Consider the following 22,991-nt stretch of genomic DNA (forward strand, 5'->3'; position numbering starts at 1 on the left):
TTGTAACCTAATTTACATCCCTCTAACCGTTGAGCAATTGGTGTCAAGTATTTTGATTCTCTTTATAATTTAAAACCCTCAAGTGCGGGAGCTCAGGGACTGGGCCAGAAGGGTCTGAGCTTTCGGGTCACTTTAGCACGCCCCCTCCCGGTGTCCCTTGGCCGGGGCCCTCCGGCGCGGGAGTAACTCCTCGCAGAGGCCTCTGGGAGTTGTAGTTTTTCGCCTTCGACTCTCAATGACGCAATTCCTGTGCGACACACGTAAGGCCGCCATTGCTCTGCGCCGACGGTGAGAGCCTCGTTCCGCAGATAGCGTTCGTCACCCGTCGTGGTCACCGGGCCACCCGAGTCTGGAGTGGTTGCGAACCCTTCTGGCTGCAGATTCGGAGGTGGAGGCAGTATCCCGGACTCTATCCTGCCGCCCCTTCAGGGTTTGGAGGAGCCGGAGGCGCGGAATTCCTCCAGTTCCAAGGCGGCGGGACGGGACAGAACTAATCTGCCTTAACTCTCTCCTGCTGCAGACCCGGGGCGGTTGCCTGACCCTAACCTGTGTGTTGGTGAGGGGGTGGAGATGGTGAATCCCGTGGCTGTGGGAGGGAAGGAGCCTCAGCTCCGAGAATGGCAGGCAGCCCTGGTGCCTCGGACCCGCCCCCTCTGGGTTTGGGGACTGCTGGGAGAACGCTTTCTTCTCTGTGCTCTCTCTTCTAGCATCCCTTACGTCCTGTCACCTCCAGCGAGGCACACAAAACTGACCGTAGGGATGGCCACCAGGGTCCGAACAGCTTCTATTTGGGTGAGTAGAGGTTTTCTTTCATTCTTGAAAAGCTCTCCCTGAATGCCAACGTGTGCGCACTCCATCTACTCCAAAGTCTGAATGTGCCGGGAGCTTTCTCACCCCACCGCTCTTTTAGGCAACTGGATTGTCCTTTAGAGCATGTTAGCCTTTCCAGAAATGCTTCTTGTCATCCGATTTCCTTTTTTCCTCCTTTCATCAGTCTCTTTTCTGACAACTTTGTACGTTGAACGTTTGAGTTAAACAAGGGATACTGATTTGTTTTATGCGACCACCAGAGCCGGCGCCAGAGGAAAAGGCAAGTAGGCAAGATAAAAAAAGGAAACTTTATTACGTAGCCAATGTATAGAAAGAGGAGGCGAGGTTCACCGGTCTCCGGCGGCGGAGGCGAGGAAGTGGCTCCGGCGTTCTCAGGCGAGGTTCCTAGGTCCACGTATGAGGAGGGACCGAGGAAGTTCGTGCGGCGCGCCCGCCCGAGCGGCTTTTATGTCTTGGGCCTGGGCGTGGGAGGGCGGTAGGCGGGATGCGGGCGCGTGGAGGGCCGTGCGGTGGGCGCGGCCAGGTAGGTTTCGGTTTCCTCGGTCGGACGTCATGCTGCGCCTGCGCAGTTGACCTGTGCCTTTCCCGGCGCGGGGAAGTTGGTGATGAAGAACCTGCAAGTACGCCATCTTAGTCACCTTTGTTCTTTGTTTCCCTCTCCCTCCGTCCAGACAGATATTAACCTTTCAGTTTTTTCAGCCTGCATTTACTGAGGGTCTTCTGTATCTGGGATCTTTGAACGTTATTTTGGAAATTACAGACTTTTTTATTAACTTGTTCAACATTTTTATTTTATTTTGTGTGCTGGACCCTGGAGCAGGTGCTAAAAATGTAAAGATAGGTTGCTCATTATCCCTGTCTTGAAGAGCAGTGGTCTAGGAATGGTGAATAAGAAAGACACAATGACAAGTTAATGAGTGCTCTGGGAGCAGGCTGTGGAAATACACGGGGGTATGCAGGAATGGATCAATTTTGGAAGTAAGGACACCCCCTAACCCCTTACTCCCAAATGCTTCATTGATTCAGAGAGTCTTAAACTTGGGTGTGAAAGATGACATACCTAAAGTTGACAAAGGATTAAAACCACCCTGGGAAAAAGAAGTAACGTGCAAATTAGGCTTGAAATGACCTCATATGGTGAACTTTGGGCACTTAAGGGTTGCTGAAATGTAGAGTTTAATGGTGATAGTAGAAGTGTATATTAAAAAATGAGGCTGGAGCCGTAGGCCTAAGATCATAGAGGGCTTTGAGGACCCCATTAAAAACTTGGATTTTATCATATAGGGCAGGCGGTCCCTAACCCTCAGGCTTCAGACTAGTACCAGTCTGTGGCCTGTTAGGAACTGGGGTGCATGTCAGGAGGCGAGTGGCGGGTTAGCATGACTGCTGGAGCCCCGCCTCTTATCAGAGGTGAGTGGCGGGTTAGCATGATTGCCGGAGCCCCGCCTCCTATCAGAGGCTGCGTTAACTTCTCATAGCACAAACTCTTACTGTGAACTGCGCATGTGAAAGATCTAGGTTGTGCACTCCTTATGGGACTCTTAACTAATGCCTGATGATCTGAAGTGTAACAGTTTCATCCAGAAGCCATTGCCACGCCCTACTCCCTGTCCATGGAAAAATTGTCCTCTACAAAACCGGTCCCTGGTTGGGGACTGATGGTATAGGAGAAGGAGTTTACTTATTTAAGTGTTTTCACAAAGAGTTTGAGGGTAGAACAGTCTAGTCTGCAGCAGGTAAGAGAATATAAGGGTTTAAGTAAATTAGTGGTTTTGAGAAAAGAGAGGAGGTAGCTGGGTGCAGTGACTCACACCTGTAATCCCAGTTACTCGGGAGGCTGAGACAGGAGAATCACTTGAACCCAGGAGGCAGAGGTTGCAGTCAGCCGAGATCGTGCCACTGCACTCCAGCCTGGGCGACAGAACAAGACTCCGTCTCAAAAAAAAAAGAGGTGGTAAAGAGGCAGAAGAAATTAGATTTCTTTTTTTTTTTTTTTTTTGAGACGGAGTCTTGCTCTGTTGCCCGGGCTGGAGTGCAGTGGCCGGATCTCAGCTCACTGCAAGCTCCGCCTCCCGGGTCCACGCCATTCTCCTGCCTCAGCCTCCCGAGTAGCTGGGACTACAGGCGCCCGCCACCTCGCCCGGCTTTTTTTTTTGTATTTTTAGTAGAGATGGGGTTTCACCGTGTTAGCCAGGATGGTCTCGATCTCCTGACCTCGTGATCCGCCCGTCTCGGCCTCCCAAAGTGCTGGGATTACAGGCTTGAGCCACTGCGCCCGGCCGAAATTAGATTTCATAACTAGTTGGGTGCAGAAAAGCCAGGGATGACAACTAGAGTTTTGCTCTGTGGGCCTGGTTGGGAATGTCACCATTTGCTGAGTAAGGGAAGACTGTCAGAATTGTGATTGATAGAGGGGGGAGATTTCAGTTTTATATGGATTGGCTCCTCTAGGTAGAGGTTGCTAGGGGGCAGGTGGGCAGGCATGTGTTTCAAGAGAAAGGTCTGGATGAGGTTGCACCAATTAGGTGTGGCCAAAGTAGCTCAGGGAGAATGTGTACCATAAGAAGATAACTGAGGACAGTGGTCAGGGAAATGACAAGAGAAAGCAGGGGAAGAGGTGTTGGAGACTGAGATGGAATCCAAGAAAAGTGAGACAAAATAGAGACGTGTAATTCACACTTAAAGAAAAGGAAACCTCAGAAATGCTTGTCAAGTGACATGTATGAGGGAGATCAAGTAATATTAGATCATTGTCTTAGTCTGTTTGTGCTGCTGTAACAAGATATCACAGACTTGGCAACTTATAACAGATACTACTTTCTCTCGATTCTGGAGGCTGAGAAGTTGAAGATCAAGGTGCTGGTAAATATGGTATCTGATGAGGTCTGCTGCCTGTTTTCTTTTTTCTTTTTTTGAGACAGAGTCTCTGTCTGTCCCCAGGCTGGAGTGCAGTGGCGCAATCTTGGCTCCCTGCAACCTCCACCTCCTGGGTTCAAGTGATTCTCCTGCCTCAGCCTCCCAAATAGCTAGGACTACAGACGTGTGTCACCACCCAGCTTTTTATTTTTTTATTTTTTTATTTTTTAGTAGAGACGGAGTTTCACCATGTTGGCCACAATGGCCTCGATCTCCTGACCTTGTGATCCACCTGTCTTGGCCTCCCAAAGTGCTGGGATTACAAGTGTGAGCCACAGCACCTGGCTCTGCTCTCTTCTTTCAAGATGGCACTTTCTTGCTACATCCTTACATGATGGCAGGGGGCAAAAAGAGAAGACTGCTGTGTCCTCACATGGCCAAAGAGATGGAAGGGCCAGACGGCCCTCTGAAACCTCTTTTAAGAGGGTATTAATCCTATTCCTGAAGGAGAGCCCTCATGATTTAATCACTATTAAAAGTCCCCACCTCTTTTTTTTTTTTTTGAGGCTGAGTCCCTCTGTCGCCCAGGCTGGAGTACAATGGCAATCTCTGCTCACCACAACCTCTGCTTCCCGAGTTCAGGTGATTCTCTTGCTTCAGCCTCCTGGGGAGCTGGGATTACAGGCACATGCCACCACACCCAGCTAATTGGCCCCACCTCTTAATACCATCACAATGGGGCTTAAGTTTCAACATGAATTTTGGTGGGATGCAATCATTCAAACCATAGCAGTCATAAAAACCTAAATTGAATTTAGTGGTGATGGGCTGTGTGTGGTGGGTCACGCCTGTAATCCCAGCACTTTAGGAGGCCGAGGTGAGCAGATCACCTGAGGTCAGGAGTTCGAGACCAGCCTGACCAACATGGCGAAACTCTGTCTCTACTAAAAATATGAAAATTAGCTGGGTGTGGTGTTGGGCACCTGTAATCCCAGTTGCATGGGAGGCTGAGGCAGAAAAGTCGCTTGAACCTGGGGAATCGGAGGTTGCAGTGAGCCGAGATTGCGCCACTGCACTCCAGCCTGGTGTCAGAGTGAGACTACGCCTCAAAAACAACAAAAAAAGAAAAGACTGGTGGCTACTTTAGCTTGGGTGCTCAGGGAAGGCCCCCACTAAGGAAGTGACATCTAACTCTGAGTTACAATAGCAAGCCAGCCTTGTTAAGAGCAGGTAGAAGATCATCCAGGATGGGAACAGCCAGGGCCAAGGCTGTAAGGCAGGAGAAGTTTGATGCCTTTGTAACCTGGAAGGAAGGTCTTTGTGGCTGGGGGTAGGGAGTGAGAGAGAGGAAAGCAGATGAACACAGGTGGCCAGAGGCCAGATCAGGCTAGGAAACCATGGGGTCCAGGAGAGGGTGTGGTGCTAAGAAAGGGAGCAACATGATCTGCTTAGGATTTCCAAAGACTCTTCTGAGGGCTGAGTAGAGAACAGGTTGTAGGTGGACAAGAGTAGACACAGAAAGGGGGAAACGATGATTAGGTGACTACAGTGGTTCAGACAAGAGGTAGCAGGGATTTTGTGTAGTGTGGTAGAAATGGAGACACTAGTTAGAGTTGGGGGATGTTTGAAGGTGGAGTCCTCTTTTCTAAGAACTAGCGTATGCTTTTCATCTTGGTGATTGTCATTTTGTAGTGTGGTTTATTTTCATTAAGTATGGTTTTTTGTTTTGTTTTCTTTTGCCATTTTAACCAAATGTTAATGCTCAGTGTCTACTACGTATGAGGTTCTGTGCTAAATCTTTTATTAGGTATTAAAACCTCACGGTGGCCAGGCGTGGTGGCTCACGCCTGTAATCCTAGCACTTTGGGAGGCTGAGGCGGGTGGATCACCAGGTCAGGAGATCAAGACCATCCTGGCTAACACAGTGAAACCCCATCTCTACTAAAAATACAAAAAAATCAGCTGGGCGTGGTGGTGGGCACCTGTAGTCCCAGCTACTTGGGAGGCTGAGGCAGGAGAATGGCGTGAACCTGGGAGGCGGAGCTTGCAGTGAGCTGAGAACGTGGCACTATGCTCCAGCCTGGGCAACAGAGCAAGACTCCATCTCCAAAAAAATAAATAAATAAAAAATAAAACCTCACAGTAGTCCTAGCCCCAGGTGGTGGTGAATACTGTTATTCTCCTTTGATGGGTAAGGATACCAAGGCCCAGGAAGGGCTAATTGGAGACCAGGTGGCACTCCTGGTCAGTGTAGAGCCCGGACTTGAAACCAGATAGTCTGGTCTATGTGCATTTTCCTGGCCTGTGTACTCTATGTAGTCTCTGGATGCAGGTTGAGGATTTCTTAAGAGGCAGAGATTCTAGGATCCTCGATCTTGAAATGTAGAGCAAAATGTAGAGTGGGTGGATAGTGCCCAGTGTACCCAGAGAAGGCTCTGAGAGATAAGCTGTTGGTCTCCAGGGAATAATCTTTTTTTTTTTTTGGAGACAGAGTCTTGCTCTGTTGCCTAGGCTGGAGTGCAGTGGCACCCACTGCAATCTCTGCTTCCCAGGTTCAAGCAATTCTTCTGCCTTAGCCTCCCAAGTAGCTGGGACTACAGGTGTATGCTGCCACGCCTGGCTAATTTTTTTTTTTTTTTTTTTTTTTTGTATTTTAGTAGAGATGGGGTTTTACTGTGTTGCCCAGGCTGGTCTTAAACTCCTGAGTTCAGGCAACTGAACCGCCTCAGCCTCCCAAAGTTCTGGGATTACAGGCATGAGCCACCACGCCCGGCCTCCAGGGAATAATCTTAATGTCCATTAATGGTGAATGATGAAATGTGATGGAATACTATTCAGCAACAAAAGGAACAAACTATCGATATGTGCTATGACAAGTATAAACCTCATTATGCAAAGTGAAAGAAACCAGACACACAAGACTAGATACTATGTTATCCCATTTATATGGCAAACACAAGCATATACATATACTAGCAATGCCCCTTCTTGTTTTAACACGAAAGCCAGCTTTCTGTATGTACTATTCTTCCCCTTGTCATCATCACTAAGAGTATATATTGATCATTGTATTATACCAATACTGGTGCATAGAGGTTTGTTCTCGCTTCCCTATCTCTGTCGCCGTTTACTGCTGTATAGGTGGCCATAGCATTTTCAACCAGTTATGTAGTTATAGATATTTGGGTTATAAAAATGCCTCGGTGAACAGCCTTTTCATGTCATTTCATTGTTTCTTTTTCTAATTTTTTATTCCCTTTTTTTAGGCTTTCCCCACTTTTCACCTGTGCTGCCTTCTAGGTCATTGCTACTTTTTTGTGTTCCTCTTTAATTTAATCTTCATTTCTGAATTTTTTTCCTAATTTATTCTGATATTTCTCATTTCACATTTTCCAGATGTCTAAGCATCTACCTTCTAGGCTCTTTTGTTTTTTATAAATCTGTCCTCTCAAAGTTTTGTTTTTCTGATTTCTTTTACTTCATTTTGAAATGTTGTGTAACAATTTTTATGTGGTCAGATATTTTGGTTATGTTTTTATTGTCTGTCAGAGCCTCATTTGCTTCCTTTTTCCCTCATAATAATGTTTTATTCCCGCTGCCCTCCCAAACCAGCCTATGAAGACGCCATTTGGTTTGTGGCAGGAAGTCCCTGTTTGGAGCTAGGATGAGTCAGGATCTTTCTGTAGCTTTGCTGTTTGAGGGCCCTGCCTCTGTTTTTGTCATGAGGGGCTCAAAACACGGCCTGAACTCTTGGTGCTAAGCCTTGTCAGGAAGCCATTTCTTTTCTACCTCTAACCCTGCATTTCCTGAAGTTAAACCTGCCTTGTTTTCTAATGTGTTTCTCTCACATTTATGTGATATGACCCCTATCTCCTTTTCCCAGAAGTAAATTATGCTCCCTAAAGTAAATTTGCTCTTGAGTCCACAGGTCCCCCCTCTCCAAGAACGAAACAGTTCATGGGATAGGATGAGAAAGCTCCAAGGTCAGGAATCTGTCTTGGGCCAAGGGACTCTTGGCCTGCAACACCTCCCTGGAGCACCCAGGCGGAAGCGGAAGAGTCGCAGAACAGAGAAAGTCCTAGAGTGGCTATTTATTTCCCAAGAGCAGCCAAAAATCACCACGTCCTGGGTGAGCTTCTCATTTGTTTATTCCTAGTGTTTTCTTTATTACTTTTTTTTTTTTTTTTTTTTTTGGTGTGGAGAGGGATGGAGATCCTTAGGTCAAAGGGTTAAGTTAATCACTCCTCAGTTCAGGTCAAGACCCCCCCCCCCCCCACTTTTTTTTTTTGATACCAGGTCCTGCTCTGTCGCCCAGACTGGAGTGCAGTGGTGCAATCATAACTCGCTGCAGCCTCAAACTCCAGGCTCAGGTGATCCTCCAGCCTCAGCCTCTTGAGTAGCTGGGACAGCAGGCAGGTACCACCATGCCTGGCTGATGTTTTTTATTTTTAGTAGAGAGAAGGTCTCCCTATATTGCTCAGGCTGGTCATCAACTCCTGAGCTCAAGTGGTCCCCCTGCCTCAGTCTCCCAAGGTGCTGGGATTACAGTCATCAGCCACTGTGCCTGGCCTGTGGCCCTTTTATCATTGGTTCATGTAAGGTCCTTTCTGCCTTTATTTATATATTCTCTTATTTTCTCATACTCAATGTCCATCTCCTTCCCCATCCCTAAAAAGTTATTTTGTGTTTTATTTGTATCCTGTTTTCAAAAAAATGTGTGTTTACAAAATATGTATTCTGGAAGCTTGTTAGAAATGCAGAGTATCAGAGTTCACCTCAATGCTGTTAATATAAGACTCTTCATTTTAACAAGATTCAGTGATTCATGCACATTAAAGTTTAAAACACACTTTATATGAAGCCTATATTCAAATTTTTACCTGGGGTGCTTGTTTTACTTCCAATATTGGCTTGCTTTTTTACTCTCTTAATGCTTACTTTTGATGAACAGGTATTTCTAACTTTTACTGAGTGTGTATTGCACATTTTTTTCTATTATTGCTAATGACTTTTGTGTCCTATTTTTTTCTTATCCTAAGCTCATAAAGATCTTTTTCTTTGTTACTTTATTACCTTACCTTTAACTTTTAGATTTACCGTACGTTTAGGATTGAGTTCAAATCCATGAACACAGGGTCCCCCCATTATTTAGATCTTTGATTTTTAAAAGTCAGTGTTTATAGTTTTGAGCATACAGATCCTACACAGATATTTTAGATTTATATGTAAGTTCTTTCTGTTTCGTTGTTGCTGTTGTAAACAGTATCACTATCTTAATTTTTTTTTTTTTTTGAGGAGTTTTGCTCCGTCACTCAGGCTGGAGTGCAGTGGCACGATCTGGGCTCACTGCACCCTCCACCTGCTGGGTTCAAGCAGTTCTCCCGCCTCAGCCTCCTGAGTAGCTGGGACTACAGGTGTGCACTACCACACCATTTTTAGTAGAGACAGGGTTTGGCCATGTTGGCCAGGCTGGTTTCAAACTCCTGACCTCAAGTGATCCACCTCCCTCGGCCTCCTAAAATGCTGGGATTACAGGTGTGAGCCATGGCACCAGCCAGTTTCTTAATTACAAAATCAAATGATTTATTGTTGTTATATAGACATATAGCCAACTTTTATGTATTTACCATGTATCCTGTGACCTTGCTACGTTCACTAGTTAGTTCTAGGAACTTTCTTAGATTTTTTGGTATTTTTCTTTGTAAACAGTCATGTCATCTTAATCTTTTTGTTGACATCGTCAGTTTCCTTCTTACTCTCTCTGTAAAAAAGGACAGTTTTGTTTCTTTCCAATCTATATGATGTTAACTGCAAATTTTATTCTTTTTTTTTCTTTTTTATTTTTTTATTTTATTTTATTTTTTTTTTTTTGAGACGGAGTCTCGCTCTGTCGCCCGGGCTGGAGTGCAGTGGCCGGATCTCAGCTCACTGCAAGCTCCGCCTCCCGGGCTTACGCCATTCTCCTGCCTCAGCCTCCCAAGTAGCTGGGACTACAGGCGCCCGCCGAGTAGCTGGGACTACAGGCGCCCGCCACCTCGCCCGGCTAGATTTTTGTATTTTTTAGTAGAGACGGGGTTTCACCATGTTAGCCAGGATGGTCTCGATCTCCTGACCTCGTGATCCGCCCGTCTCGGCCTCCCAAAGTGCTGGGATTACAGGCTTGAGCCACCGCGCCCGGCCTCTTTTTTATTTTTTTTGAGATGGAGTCTCACTCTGTCACCCAGGCTGGAGTGCAGTGGCACCATCTTGGCTCACTGCAAGCTCCGCCTCCCAAATTCACACCATTCTCCTGCCTCAGCCTCCTGAGTAGGTGGGACTACAGGTGCCCACCACCATGCCTGGCTAATTTTTTATATTTTTAGTAGAGATGGGGTTTCACTGTGTTAGCCAGGATGGTCTCGATCTCCTGACCTCGTGATGCACCCGCCTCGGCCTCCCAAAGTGCTGGGATTACAGGTGTGAGCCACCGCGCCTGGCCCAAATTTTATTCTTTTAATAGATATATAATTATTAATTAAACTTATCTATTTGTTTGTTTGTTGTTTTGAGATGGTGTCTCAGTCTGTCGCCTAGGCTGGAATACAGTGGCACGATCTTGGCTGATTGTAACCTCTGCTTCCCGGGTTCAAGTGAGTCTCCTGCCTTAGCCTCCTGAGTAGCTAGGACTACAGGTGTGTGCCACCATGCCCGGCTACTTTTTTGTATTTTTAGTAGAGACGGGGTTTTACTGTGTTAGCCAGGATGGTCTTGTTCTCCTGACTTCATGATCTGCCTGCCTTGGCCTCCCAGAGTGCTGGGATTACAGGCGTGAGCCATCCTGGCCCGTTTTTCTGTTCTTGAGTAAGTTTGGTAATTTGTGTCTTCCAAGGAATATGTCCTTTTCATCTAACTTACCAAATTTATGTGCATAGAGTAGTTCGTCTTTTCATGTCTGTGGGTTCAGTAATGATAACTTCTTTTCATATATGATACTTGCCATGTATGTCTTCTCTTTTTGTTTTGACGTAAGTTTTCATTTCATTCGTATAAATACCTAGGGCGTAGTTGCTGGATTATATGGTAAGACTGTTTAGATTTGTGAGAAGTTGCCAAACTGGCTTCCAAAGAGACTCTGCCACTTTTCATTCCCACCAGCAATGAATAAGAGTTCCTGTTGCTCCATATCCTCTCCAGCATTTGGTGGTCAGTTTTTTGGATTTTATCCATTCTAATAGATGTGTAGTGGTGTCTTACTTTTGTCCGGATTTGCAATTCCCTAATGACATATGCCATTGAGCACGCTTTGTATGCTCATTTACCATCTGTATATTTTCATGTCTAGGTCTTTTATCCCACAGAGTGGCTGCTACTTACGGCAGTTACCTTTTTAGTCCATAAAGTTTTAATGTGTCTTTTCTTCTAGGTACCTATAGTAACCTTTCACAGATTCTACCTGACCCTGTCAAATAGCATTGCTTACTTCTTCCTTTGTGCGCATGTTGTAATCTGTGTTCTTTTATTTTAACTTCATTGACTTCCAGTTGCATTTGCATATGTAGCTTTCCTTCCTTGTGCAGTGCTGAATGCTTCTTGGGGGCAGGACTCTATTTCATTCATTTTTATATTCCTGGCACCTAGAGGTCGGTAACTGTATTGCAGATGTAGGAGTGATCATTCGAACTTCTTTGTCTGACTGTCCTGCCTTTAGTACTGAATGTCGCATGTCTGAGAATCCTTGTGTAGATGGTTTCTAGGATAGCTTAAAACTTTAAAGAGAGTTTATCGCATTTGTTAAAGGGAGTTTATCGTAGTTGTCAAATGTTAAATGAAAGATGACTGATTTATGGCCGGGTGCAGTGGCTCACACCTGTAATCCCAGCATTGTGGGAGGCCCAGGCGGGCAGATCATGAGGTCAGGAGATCGAGACCATCCTGGCTAACACGGTGAAACCCCATCTCTACTACAAATACAAAAAATTAGCCAGGCATGGTGGCGGCGCCTCTAGTCCCAGCTACTAAGGAGGCTGAGGCAGGAGAATGGCATGAACCCGGGAGGTGGAGCTTGCAGTGAGCCAAGATCACACCACTGCACTCCAGGCTGGGCGACAGAGCAAGACTCCGTCTCAACGAAAAAAAGAAAAAGAAAGATGACTGATTTAATGCACATTGATGCATGTTTTCAGTACAATTTTTGTTCTCACAAAGTTGAACATAAGTAATAGACACCCTAAGCAGCTAGTTTTCCACAAACCTAGTAAAATAACTTGAGATTGGATGAGAGTATTGTATTTCAGGGACCATTGTCATTCATGGATGTGTTTGTGGATTTTACCTGGGAGGAGTGGCAGCTGCTAGACTCAGCACAGAAGTGCCTGTACAGGAATGTGATGTTGGAGAACTATAGCAACCTGGTGTCCCTAGGTAAGTGCTGCTTCCCTGAGGAGGTGTGTGCTTGATCTCCAGGCTTCTTCTTGGTTGCTGAAAACTGGAGGCCTTCTGTGAAATACTTAGTGATTTTGGACTTAGATTTTAAGGCCAGATTTTCTTAGTTCCCTGTTGGCAGCAGAGTATGCCAGTTGAATGGTCTTTACTTTGCCAAATTGCAACAAGGCAGCTTCATCATGCTAACTCCAAATCATATCTTCCCCATTCTTCAGAATCTCTGAATCCCAACCTGTTTGTTCCAGGTTGTCTGTGATTTTCTGTTCATAGGGTATCAACACACCAAACCTGATATCATCTTCAAGTTGGAACAAGGAGAAGAGCTGTGTGTGGTGCAGGCCCAAATTCCAAATCAGTCCTGTCCAAGTGAGTGATGGAGACAAATCTTTTCCTCTTTATTCAGAATTAGCATGAATTCTAATGTGATGTGCTCCTCTTATTTGTACTTTGCCTCACGTATTACCATGCGCTCTTTTTTTTTTTGTTTTTGTTTGAGACAGAGTTTCACTCTGTTGCCCAGGTTGGAGTGCAGTGGCATGATCTCGGCTCGCTGCATCCTCTGTTTCCTGGGTTCAAGCAGTTCTTCTGCGTCAGCCTCCTGAGTAGCTGGGATTACAGTTGTGCGCCACCACGCCCAGCTAATTTTTGTATTTTTAGTTGAGACGGGGTTTCGCCATGTTGGCCAGGCTGGTCTCGAACTCCTGACCTCAAGTGATCTGCCTGCCTCAGCCTCCTGAAGTGCTGGGATTACAGGCATGAGCCACCACGCCCAGCCTTACCATCCATTCTTAATCTTCTGGTGGGCGTCCTTATTTGCCTCCTTACTCTGTCTTGGTGATAGACTCACTTCATTATGCATTTTAGCAAGCCTTTCCTCTTTACTTCACTTGATGTGACTCTCATACTCCTTCTCTTTCCTTTCTATATTTTGAAAATTACGTTTAAATCCCTTACACATAAATTCAACAGCCACAGTCCCGTCTTCCTTCTTTTTGAAACCTGTTAGTAGATTCTACCCCTTTTATGCTTCTCTATGCTATTGGTTTTTTTTTTTTTTTTTTGAGACAGAGTGTCACTCTGTCGCCCAGGCTGTAGTGCAGTGGCACGATCTGGGCTCACTGCAAGCTCTGCTTCCCGGGTTCACGCCATTCTCCTGCCTCAGCCTTCCGAGTAGCTGGAACTCTAGGCGCCCGCCACCAAGCCTGGCTAATTTTTTGTCTTTTTAGTGGAGGCAGGGTTTCACCATGTTAGCCAGGATGGTCTTGATCTCCTGACTTCATGATCCACCCACCTCAGCTTTTCAAAGTGCTAGGATTACCGGCGTCAGCCACCGCGCCCAGCCTTGCTAATGGCTTTAACATTATCACTCTGTACCTTCTGAGCACATTCCTTTGTCATTTGATAGTGTCCATGATCCTGCAGTGACACCTGTTGATCCTGCTCTTGTGCTGCATGACGAAGCACTTTTTCCCTTCATGTTCTACTGGGCTTCTCTTGTTCTTCTGAATCCAAGGGGTCTTTATTCTTCATTTCCCTCATATAGTGTAACTTTTAAAAGGCTCACATATTAGCTGAGCATGGTGGTGTGCACCTGTTGTCCCAGCTCCTTGGGAGGCTGAGGTAGGAGGATTGCTTGAGCCCAGGAAGTTGATGCTGCAGTGAACTATGATTGTGCCAGTAGACTCTGGCCTGGGTGATAGCGAGATCTCATCTCAAAAAAAGAAGACTTCTGTCTGAGTCCATTTGTGTTGCTATAATAAAGTACTACAGACTAGGTAATTTTATAAAGCACAGAAATTTATTTCTCACAGTTTTGAAGGCTGGAAAGTCCAAAGCCAAGGTGCTGGCAGGTTTGGTGTCTGGTGAGGGCCTGCTCTGTGCTTCCAAGATGACGCCTTGTTGCTGCATCCTTTGGAGGTGAGGAACACTGTGGGACAGAAAGAGGGGCAAAACAGGCCTAAGATCGTTCCCTCAAGCCCTTTTAGAAACCACTAATCCATTCATGAGGGCAGGACTTTGTCTTCTCCTCTTAATACCACCACAATGGGGATTAAGTTTCAACATGAATTTTAGAGGGGACACATTCAGACCGTAATAGCTTCCATTCGGAAGATTTCAGCTCTTTCCTCTGCTGGTAATTGATAGCCACAGTGGCCTTTATCTGCCCTTTGGTCCTGGTTTAGATTGAGTCACTGGCATCTTCCTTGTACCACTCCCTGGCCTCGTTTTCAGAAACTGAAATGGTCTCTCCCACTGCTTCATAGCCATGTACATACCACCTTCTTTTCATCTTTCTTTTTGTTCATCCTGCTGTTTCTTCCGTTTTAAGGTTTTTTTCCTAACACTGGATAAGTCAGCTTGAATTTCCTTTCTGTGCAGGGCTCCCTTACTGGTTTTGGTACAGTCTGTTAGCATTTTGTTCCTTTAAAAAGAGGTCTTTTAAAACCCTCATCGTCTCAATTCCCACTCAAAACGAGGCCAATATTGTCATGTCTGGATTGTTGTACTTAGCTAAATTTATTCATGTTACTCTTTTTATACTAATTCATCTTCGGTGTTACTGTCGGGTATGTTTCCCTGAACACCCCATTTATTCTATCACTAGCTTGACAGCGTAAATCAACAGTTAGTCCTTGTGTTACTAGGATTGCTTCAGCTGCAGTTGTTGGTCAATCCCAGACCAACTAATATAAGCAGAAGTGATTTATTATTATACATCACAAAAAGTGCTGAAGTGGGGTAGCTCCAGGATCAACTAAGTGATTGACTCAGTCAATCACCAAGGGCCCATCTAGGTATGTTGGCATTTTCCTTAGGTTATCTTCTTTAATGGTCCTCAGATGGCTCTTGCAGTTCTAGTTGATGCCTGTGGATATACCAGTGGCCAGTGAAATAAAAAGGGCTGTTTCTTCACACATGAGTCTGTCAGACAGGAAAACTCATCCCAGGAGGTCTCAAGCAGACTGATCGTGTTCAACAGGCTAAATTTTTGTCACATGCCCCTGTGTGAGGAAGGCTCTGGAAAGGCAAATGGGGCTATCTCTGTTGGCTTAGATAAATTATGCTTTACCTTTTGGAAGCGGGGCTGGGGATAGAAATGGGTCCTCACTTCCCTGACTGAAGCACATCACCGTAAGGATGGGGGTGGAAAAGAATCAGGTTACTGCCAGCCAGGAACAGGGCGGAAGAACCACTGGGTAAGCAGCACTGTCTGCCTTCACCTTCCTTGGCCAGGCAGCACCTGTCACACCCTTCTTCCCAGCCATCCATCTTCAAATATTTGCTGCAACCCATATGTTCATTCTTGTACTACGTTAATACAAGTCTAGGATCCTGTTCCCATTCAGAGTAGTTCTTTATGGTCTATAGACCTATAATTAAATTAAACACATCCAGTCATCCAAATGTAGAGGGATAGAGACAAGTCTAGAGTCCCCCAGTTCCAGGAGGGCAGCAGCAGTGAACACCACATGGAAGCCACTGGTTTACACTGTAGGCTTTGTCAGGATTTCTTTCTGTGGCAGTGAAATAAGCTACCTGAGGAACCTTTGTTTCTGCTCTCCAAGCATAATTTCCTTTTCCATCATCATCTGTGATTAAACTCAAGATGGTCACTGGGGAGACTGCTTTTCTGTAGCTTCAGAATCTCAATTCTCTTGGTGTTTATTTGGAATCCCAGTGATTGCCTTTGGACCACAGCCAGGAATCATATTTAATATGGTCTTGAATCATGTTTAAATAATTTTCAAGCTTTAGAATGCCTGGGCCGGGTGCAGTGGCATTTGTCTGTGATCCGAGCAGTTTGGGAGGCCAAGGTAGGAGGATCACTTGAGGCCAGGAGCTTAAGACCAGCTTGGGCAACATAGTGAAACCCCAGCTTTACCAAAAGTTTTTAAAAATTAGCTGGTCATGATGGCTGTTGCCAGTAGTCCCAGCTACTTGGGATGTTGAAGTGGGAGGATCAATGGAGTCTGGGAGGTTGAAGATGCAGTGAGCAATGATTGCACCACTGCACTTGAATCTGGGTGACAGAGAGGGTTCCCGTCTCTTTTTTTGTTTTGTTTTGTTTTGAGATGGAGTCTTGTCTGTTGCCTAGGCTGGAGTGTAGTGGTGCAATCTTGGCTCACTGCATCCTCCACCTCCCAGGTGCCAGTGATTCTCCTGCCTCACCTGAGTAGCTGGGATTACAGGTACGTGCCACCACACTTGGCTGATCTTTGTGTTTTTAGACAGGGTTTCACCATGTTGGTCAGGCTGGTCTTGAACTCCTGACCTCAGGTGATCTGCCCGCCTTGGCCTCCCAAGGCGTTGGGATTACAGACATGAGCCACTGTGCCTGGCAAACCCTATCTCTTTAAAAAAAAAAAGGCCAGACACTCTGGCTCATGCCTGTAATCCCAGCACTTTGGGAGGCTGAGGCAGGCGGATCATGAGGTCAAGAGATCAAGACCATCCTAGCCAACATGGTGAAACCCCATCTCTACTAAAAATACAAAAATTAGCTGGACGTGGTGATGCATGCCTGTAATCCCAGCTACTCGGGTGGCTGAATCAGGAGAATTGCTTGAACCTGGGAGGTGGAGATTGTAGTGAGCCTACATCACACCACGGCCCTCCAGCCTGGTGACACAGTGAGATTCCATCTAAAGAAAAAAAAAAAAAAAGCCTGTCTTTTAGTTACTGGGTTTGGTATTCCCTGATTTTTTAAATTATTTGAACTCTACCTTGAGGTGTCAAGTATAATCCTATTTTTGCCATTATTGTTACAAAGAGCATGCTGTAGAGAAGATACATTAGATTTCAAATGATGAAAGCAGAGCTATAGGAACCAAGCAAAGATAAGGATGGGTATGTTACCAGCAACAGAAGGAATGGAAGGATAAAATATAGGATTTGATAGTTAGGATGGCTTCAGTGTCAAACAGCTGTTTGCCTACCCTGTGCCCATTCTTTTCCATGACTGCTAGAGAAAACATCTTCAGTCTCTTTTTAACTCTTGTGGTGGTTGCCTCCATATTTCTAAATAACTGGCTTTATTCTGCTACACTTTGGCTTTCTCCCCTAATGATTGCTCAGTATAGAAAGGTGATTTACTTCTCTTTCACTCTTCTCCGTCCATACCTTCCCACTGTATGCACACTCATGATGGAGACATATCTCTTCGCATGTTCCCGTACCTCCATCGTTCTGATACAGTTATTTCATATTTTTGGTTAGATCTGTCTTCAATTTTTATGTTGGTATGACTGATTTCTGTTTATAGGTAAATCATGAAAGTATACAGTGATTTATTTTTGTTTCTAAATTTGTATTTTTTTCTGTAGTTAATTTTTTGATTGTTTAATTTTGTTATCATTAAGGTATTCATCATATAGGTAACTGCAGACTCTCCTTTCAGTATCTGAACATTCTTGGCTGATACTTTCAGCCAAATTATTAATTGTATTCCTTTTTTCTTCCTAGTGATACTGACTGCTAAGTTTTTCTGACTTCCTTCAGAGTAGCTTAGTTTTTCTTAAGACCTTCTGTGCAATTTTTATCCTAGGATCTCCTTTTTGGTTTTATTTTCTGTATCCTCTGTCATTTCTTTTCTCGGAGCAACTCGGGTAGCTTCCTGGAAGAGGGTGATAGAAACATTGAGACCTCTGTATCTGAAAATGTTTTGACTTTATTCCTCATTGCTCTATTTTCTGTCCTCTAGTTTTCCTAATGAGAAGTCTGATGGCATTCTAATTTTTGGTACATTGTAGGAAGCTTTTTGTTTCGGTTTTGATTTCTCTGAATAGTTTGAAGAACTGCTTCTTGTCCTGTTAGGGAATGATGTTCCCTCTCAGTTTATTTTTATCCATTTGCTAGGTATTGAGATGTTATTCCCAGGAGGACTGGGCAGTAATCTGCATTGTTCTCTGCCATTTCTCTAGAAGGTAGCATAGTTTTTGGCACATAGTAGGCATTTAATAATTATTTTTTGAATAAATCTAATGTTCATAGATCCCTAATGACATCTTTATATTATCTTCACTGTTCCTTGTGCCTATTTTGCCTTCTTTATCCAATTTGCAAAACTTTTTAACTTCTTATCAGTTTACTATGCCTGTCTTCAGTTTGGTTTTTCTTTATTTTTCTCAGTACCCAGTAGTTTGAGTTTTTTTAACACCTGAGAATTTATTTATATTCAGATCTGATATCTGAAACTAAAAAACCTCATGATATGGTATTTCATAGGCAACTTTCTAGTGTACTACAATCATGTTATTTATAACATATAACTAATTGTTCTCATTTCTAGACACAGTCTGGAAAATTGATGATATAATTATGGAATGGCATCAGGAAAATAAAGACAAGCTTGGAAGTATGGGAAAAAGCTTTGAATGCACTACATTTGGAAAACTGTGTCTTCTTAGTACAAATTATCTTTTAAGACAAAAACCTCATAAATGTGCCACGCATGGAAAGAGTTTGAAATATATAGATTTCACTAGTAATTATGCTCGAAAGAATCCTAATGGATTTCAGGTACATGGAAAATCATTCTTCCATTCTAAACAGGAGCAAACTGTTACAGGAATAAAATACTGTGAAAGTAATGAATCTGGAAAAGCTGTCGATAAGAAATCGCAATTTATGTGCCAACAAGTGTATATGGGCGAAAATCCCTTTGGATGTAGCTATTGTGAGAAAGCCTTCAGCAGCAAGTCATACCTTGTAGTGCATCAGCGAACTCATGCAGAAGAGAAACCACCCTATGGGTGTAATGAATGTGGGAAAGACTTCAGTAGTAAATCATACCTCATTGTACATCAGAGAATTCATACAGGAGAGAAACTGCATGAATGTGGTGAATGTGGGAAAACATTCAGTTTCAATTCACAACTTGTTATACATCAGAGAATCCACACAGGTGAGAATCCCTATGAGTGCTGTGAATGTGGGAAAGTCTTCAGTAGGAAAGACCAGCTTGTTTCACACCAGAAAACTCATTCAGGACGGAAACCATATGTGTGTAATGAATGTGGGAAAGCTTTTGGTTTAAAATCACAGCTCATTATACATGAGAGAATTCATACAGGAGAGAAACCATATGAATGCAATGAATGTCAGAAAGCCTTTAATACAAAGTCAAACCTTATGGTACATCAGAGAACCCATACAGGGGAGAAACCTTATGTTTGTAGTGATTGTGGAAAAGCCTTTACGTTCAAATCACAGCTCATTGTACATCAGGGGATTCACACAGGAGTAAAGCCCTATGGGTGTATTCATTGTGGGAAAGCATTCATTTTGAAATCACAGCTCATTGTACATCAGAGAAGTCACACAGGAGTGAAACCTTATGTATGCAATGAATGCGGCAAAGCCTTCAGGAGCAAGTCTTACCTTATTATACATACAAGGACTCATACAGGAGAAAAACTCCATGAATGTAACGATTGTGGGAAGGCCTTCAGTTTTAAATCACAGCTGATTATACATCAGAGGATTCATACAGGAGAGAACCCCTATGAATGCCACGAATGTGGGAAAGCCTTCAGTCGGAAATACCAGCTTATTTCGCACCAGAGAACTCATGCAGGAGAGAAGCCTTATGAATGCACCGACTGTGGAAAAGCTTTTGGTTTAAAGTCACAGCTTATTATACACCACCGAACTCATACAGGGGAGAAACCATTTGAATGTAGTGAGTGTACAAAAGCCTTTAATACAAAGTCAAACCTGATTGTACATCAGAGAACTCATACAGGAGAGAAACCCTACGGTTGTAATGAATGTGGAAAAGCCTTTACGTTCAAATCGCAGCTTATTGTACATCAAGGAGTGCACACTGGAATAAAGCCCTATGGATGCAGTCAATGTGAAAAAACCTTTAGTTTGAAGTCCCAGCTCATTGTACATCAGAGAAGTCACACAGGAGTAAAACCATATGGATGCAGTGAGTGTGGGAAAGCCTTCAGGAGCAAGTCATACCTTATTATACATACGAGAACTCATACAGGAGAGAAACCACATGAGTGCAGGGAATGCGGGAAATCCTTTAGTTTCAATTCACAACTCATTGTGCATCAGAGAATTCACACTGGAGAAAATCCCTATGAATGCAGTGAATGTGGAAAAGCCTTTAATAGGAAAGACCAGCTCATTTCCCATCACCGAACTCACGCGGGGGAAAAGCCTTATGGGTGCAGTGAATGTGGGAAAGCTTTTAGCAGCAAGTCATACCTAGTTATACACATGAGAACTCATTCAGGTGAGAAACCATATGAATGTAATGAATGTGGGAAAGCCTTCATTTGGAAGTCACTACTCATTGTACATGAGCGAACTCATGCAAGGGTAAACCCTTATAAATGCAGTCAATGTGAGAAGTCCTTCAGTGGGAAGCTACGCCTTCTTGTACACCAGAGGATGCACACAAGAGAGAAACCATATGGATGCAATGAGTGTGGAAAAGCCTTCATTAGGAATTCTCAGCTCATTGTACATCAAAGAACTCATTCAGGAGAGAAACCCTATGGGTGCAATGAATGTGGGAAAACCTTCTCTCAAAAATCAATTCTCAGTGCACATCAGAGAACACATACAGGAGAGAAGCCTTGTAAGTGCACTGAATGTGGGAAAGCCTTTTGTTGGAAGTCACAGCTCATTATGCATCAGAGAACTCATGTAGATGACAAACACTGATAATTTTATGAAACTCCGGAAAGTGAATTCACAAGAAATCACAAAATCATATATAAAGAGAAACTCTGTAAGTGGAATCATCTTGTCGTCTTCCAGAAAACTCATACTGAATAGAAACTTCATGAATACACAGCATATGGAAAGGCATCTACAGAAAGCTGTTCTTTACATGCAGAAAAAATAGTAGAAAATACACAGAAAACTGAAAATTCTCAGCAGCAAGTCATACCTTTTTTAAAAAGTTCATACGGGTGAGGAACTATGTTAAACAAATGTAAAGTCATTTATTAACATAAGATTCACAAAGAGTAAACTTCATGAACCAGATGAATATAGAATAGACTTCTTTGAAATTCATAGTTTACAGGATTTTAATGAGAGAAATTATTGAGCTAATGAATAGCAGAATTAACAAAAGTACAAACATTTTATGTATCGGAAGCATATACCTTGGAGGAACCATGCTGTAAGGGAAAGTTTAAATCTGGAAATGACAAACTCCTAGGGAAAAAAAAATATATATATATATAGGAGTGAACATCTATGAATGTACCAAATAAGCCACAGCTGGACTGTTAACCTCACCTTGTATGAGTAGCTTCATTCTAAAAAGAAACCCCAACCTATTATTATGTTTTAATATTAATTTTGAAGAATGATTTCCTTTAGGAATCATTTTAAGAGAAATTTTATTCCAGGTGTTCCAAATTTTCAGGAAAAGATTTGAGAAAATTCTAAATTATAAGATACAGATTATTTCATTGTACAAGTGAATCTAGTAAGGAGGTTAACAATAAGAAGTTACATACCAGAGCCTACAGGGATATTTAGATACCTTCCTATGTGTACTGCATAATACGAATTTTGCAGTTTGGCATTTTACTTGTGAATGCCGTATGTGCGACAAAATATCTTCCAGAGATTTCTACTCTGCATACCAACATTGTTTGTTTGTGGCTTACCAAATACAACTTGTTACTGGAATGACTTAGTAAAAATGCATTTCCACACTGTAAACATTTTCTTGTGGTATCTTCTGCCCTTTGGAAGCAGCCTTGGCAGCAGCCTCTTTAGTTATAGTAATCAATATAAGGCACACTTCATGTGTTTGTGTAGCCTGGAATCTATTCTACCGTCACTGGTTAGAACGTCTTGATTTCCTCTTAGAGAAACATTCCCTCACAGTATATGCAGCCATGATGGAACCACCATTCAAGATGCCCTGCCAGGGACTTGGCATGAGCACTGTTGTCAGCTGAGGCTCAGAACTGTACATTGTTAACAGGTTTTTCAGGTTCAGAAAAAGCAACATGAGCTTTTGTTCTATGGTAGCATCTTGATTTAATAAGTAGCTATTTCAGTAGAGGTTCCTAGAACAGCTTTTGTTACTGTCATTTTCTTAACCTTGTTCACTTGTATTTTATTTTGAACTATTGGGTGTGCTTTTAATATATTCCTTGTTGGATTGCATTAGCCATTGTGTATCTGTTGCATACAGCTTACTAAATCAGACTGCTTCAGAAATGGGTGGTAGAGAGAGGTGTAGGCAGAAGCTTGCAAGGATATGTGGATATTTGGAAACGGCTGTTTCCCAAGACAGGATGGAAGTCCTTCAAGTCTCCATTTATATTCCACAGCAGAAACTTGGCCCATGCTATGAAGTCATGAAATGAATTGTTGGCATCATGTGCTCACTGAGGCTCTGGGGAAATGGATAAGTTGTCACTGAAAAAATTTAAACAATTCTGGAGTGTGATCAAGAGGGACTGTTTTTGATACCCATGTATATAATGATTTTAAAAATTCAATTTAAAATTATGTGTCATCAGTGGTACTATTTAGTTACGTGTAACTATAGAGTCAGAGTGGTGAAAAATTCTGCCAGTTGCTTACTCACAAAATTAGTTTTATTCACTACCTCATCAGATTTGTTAGGTGAGTGGGCATTAATCTGGGAAGAGTGGGACCCTGGCAGTTAGATTAGGGCTATCTTGGAGGAATATGAGGATTCAACACTGCAAATATTTCTGAAACACCTTCCGCTTTGTACTCTTTATTAGAGGAGGGAACCCTGTCTCTTGCCCAAAGAAATTTTCATCCTTGAAGGTGAGGAATTTAATGGTTTCTGAATACCTAACTGTTGTTGTGTTCTGCTTATACAGAATCCAACCTCAAGATACCTTGGGTGAAGAATGATGATT

General features: G+C 43.4%; 1 protein-coding gene across 10 annotated transcripts; it reads left to right on the plus strand.

Annotated features, from left to right (window-relative positions):
* Positions 1 to 241: 241 nt before the first annotated feature.
* ZNF268 (zinc finger protein 268) lies at positions 242 to 22,546 on the plus strand. 10 transcript variants are annotated; one of them, XM_023196820.2, is made up of 6 exons: positions 242 to 388; positions 708 to 792; positions 7,616 to 7,816; positions 11,961 to 12,087; positions 12,379 to 12,474; positions 18,398 to 22,546. In XM_023196820.2, the coding sequence occupies exons 2-6, from the start codon at positions 760 to 762 to the stop codon at positions 20,788 to 20,790; spliced, it is 2,850 nt and encodes a 949-aa protein (XP_023052588.2). In that variant the 5' UTR covers positions 242 to 388; positions 708 to 759; the 3' UTR covers positions 20,791 to 22,546. The 10 variants fall into 10 exon arrangements, with proteins under 10 accessions (XP_023052588.2, XP_023052592.2, XP_023052591.2 ...); XM_023196824.2 differs by having other exon boundaries at positions 260 to 388; positions 7,609 to 7,816; XM_023196823.2 differs by having other exon boundaries at positions 273 to 288.
* Positions 22,547 to 22,991: the final 445 nt, after the last annotated feature.

This window comes from Piliocolobus tephrosceles, chromosome 10 (genome assembly GCF_002776525.5).
Source record: "Piliocolobus tephrosceles isolate RC106 chromosome 10, ASM277652v3, whole genome shotgun sequence".
Lineage (NCBI taxonomy): Eukaryota > Metazoa > Chordata > Mammalia > Primates > Cercopithecidae > Piliocolobus > Piliocolobus tephrosceles.

Coding starts and splice junctions, on each gene's coding strand:
- ZNF268 (XM_023196819.2), top strand. CDS start 571: ATGGTGAATCCCGTGGCTGTGGGAGGGAAGGAGCCTCAGCTCCGAGAA. Junction 7,817..11,960: donor CAAAAATCACCACGTCCTGG/GTGAGCTTCTCA, acceptor ATTGTATTTCAG/GGACCATTGTCATTCATGGA. Junction 12,088..12,378: donor TAGCAACCTGGTGTCCCTAG/GTAAGTGCTGCT, acceptor TTCTGTTCATAG/GGTATCAACACACCAAACCT.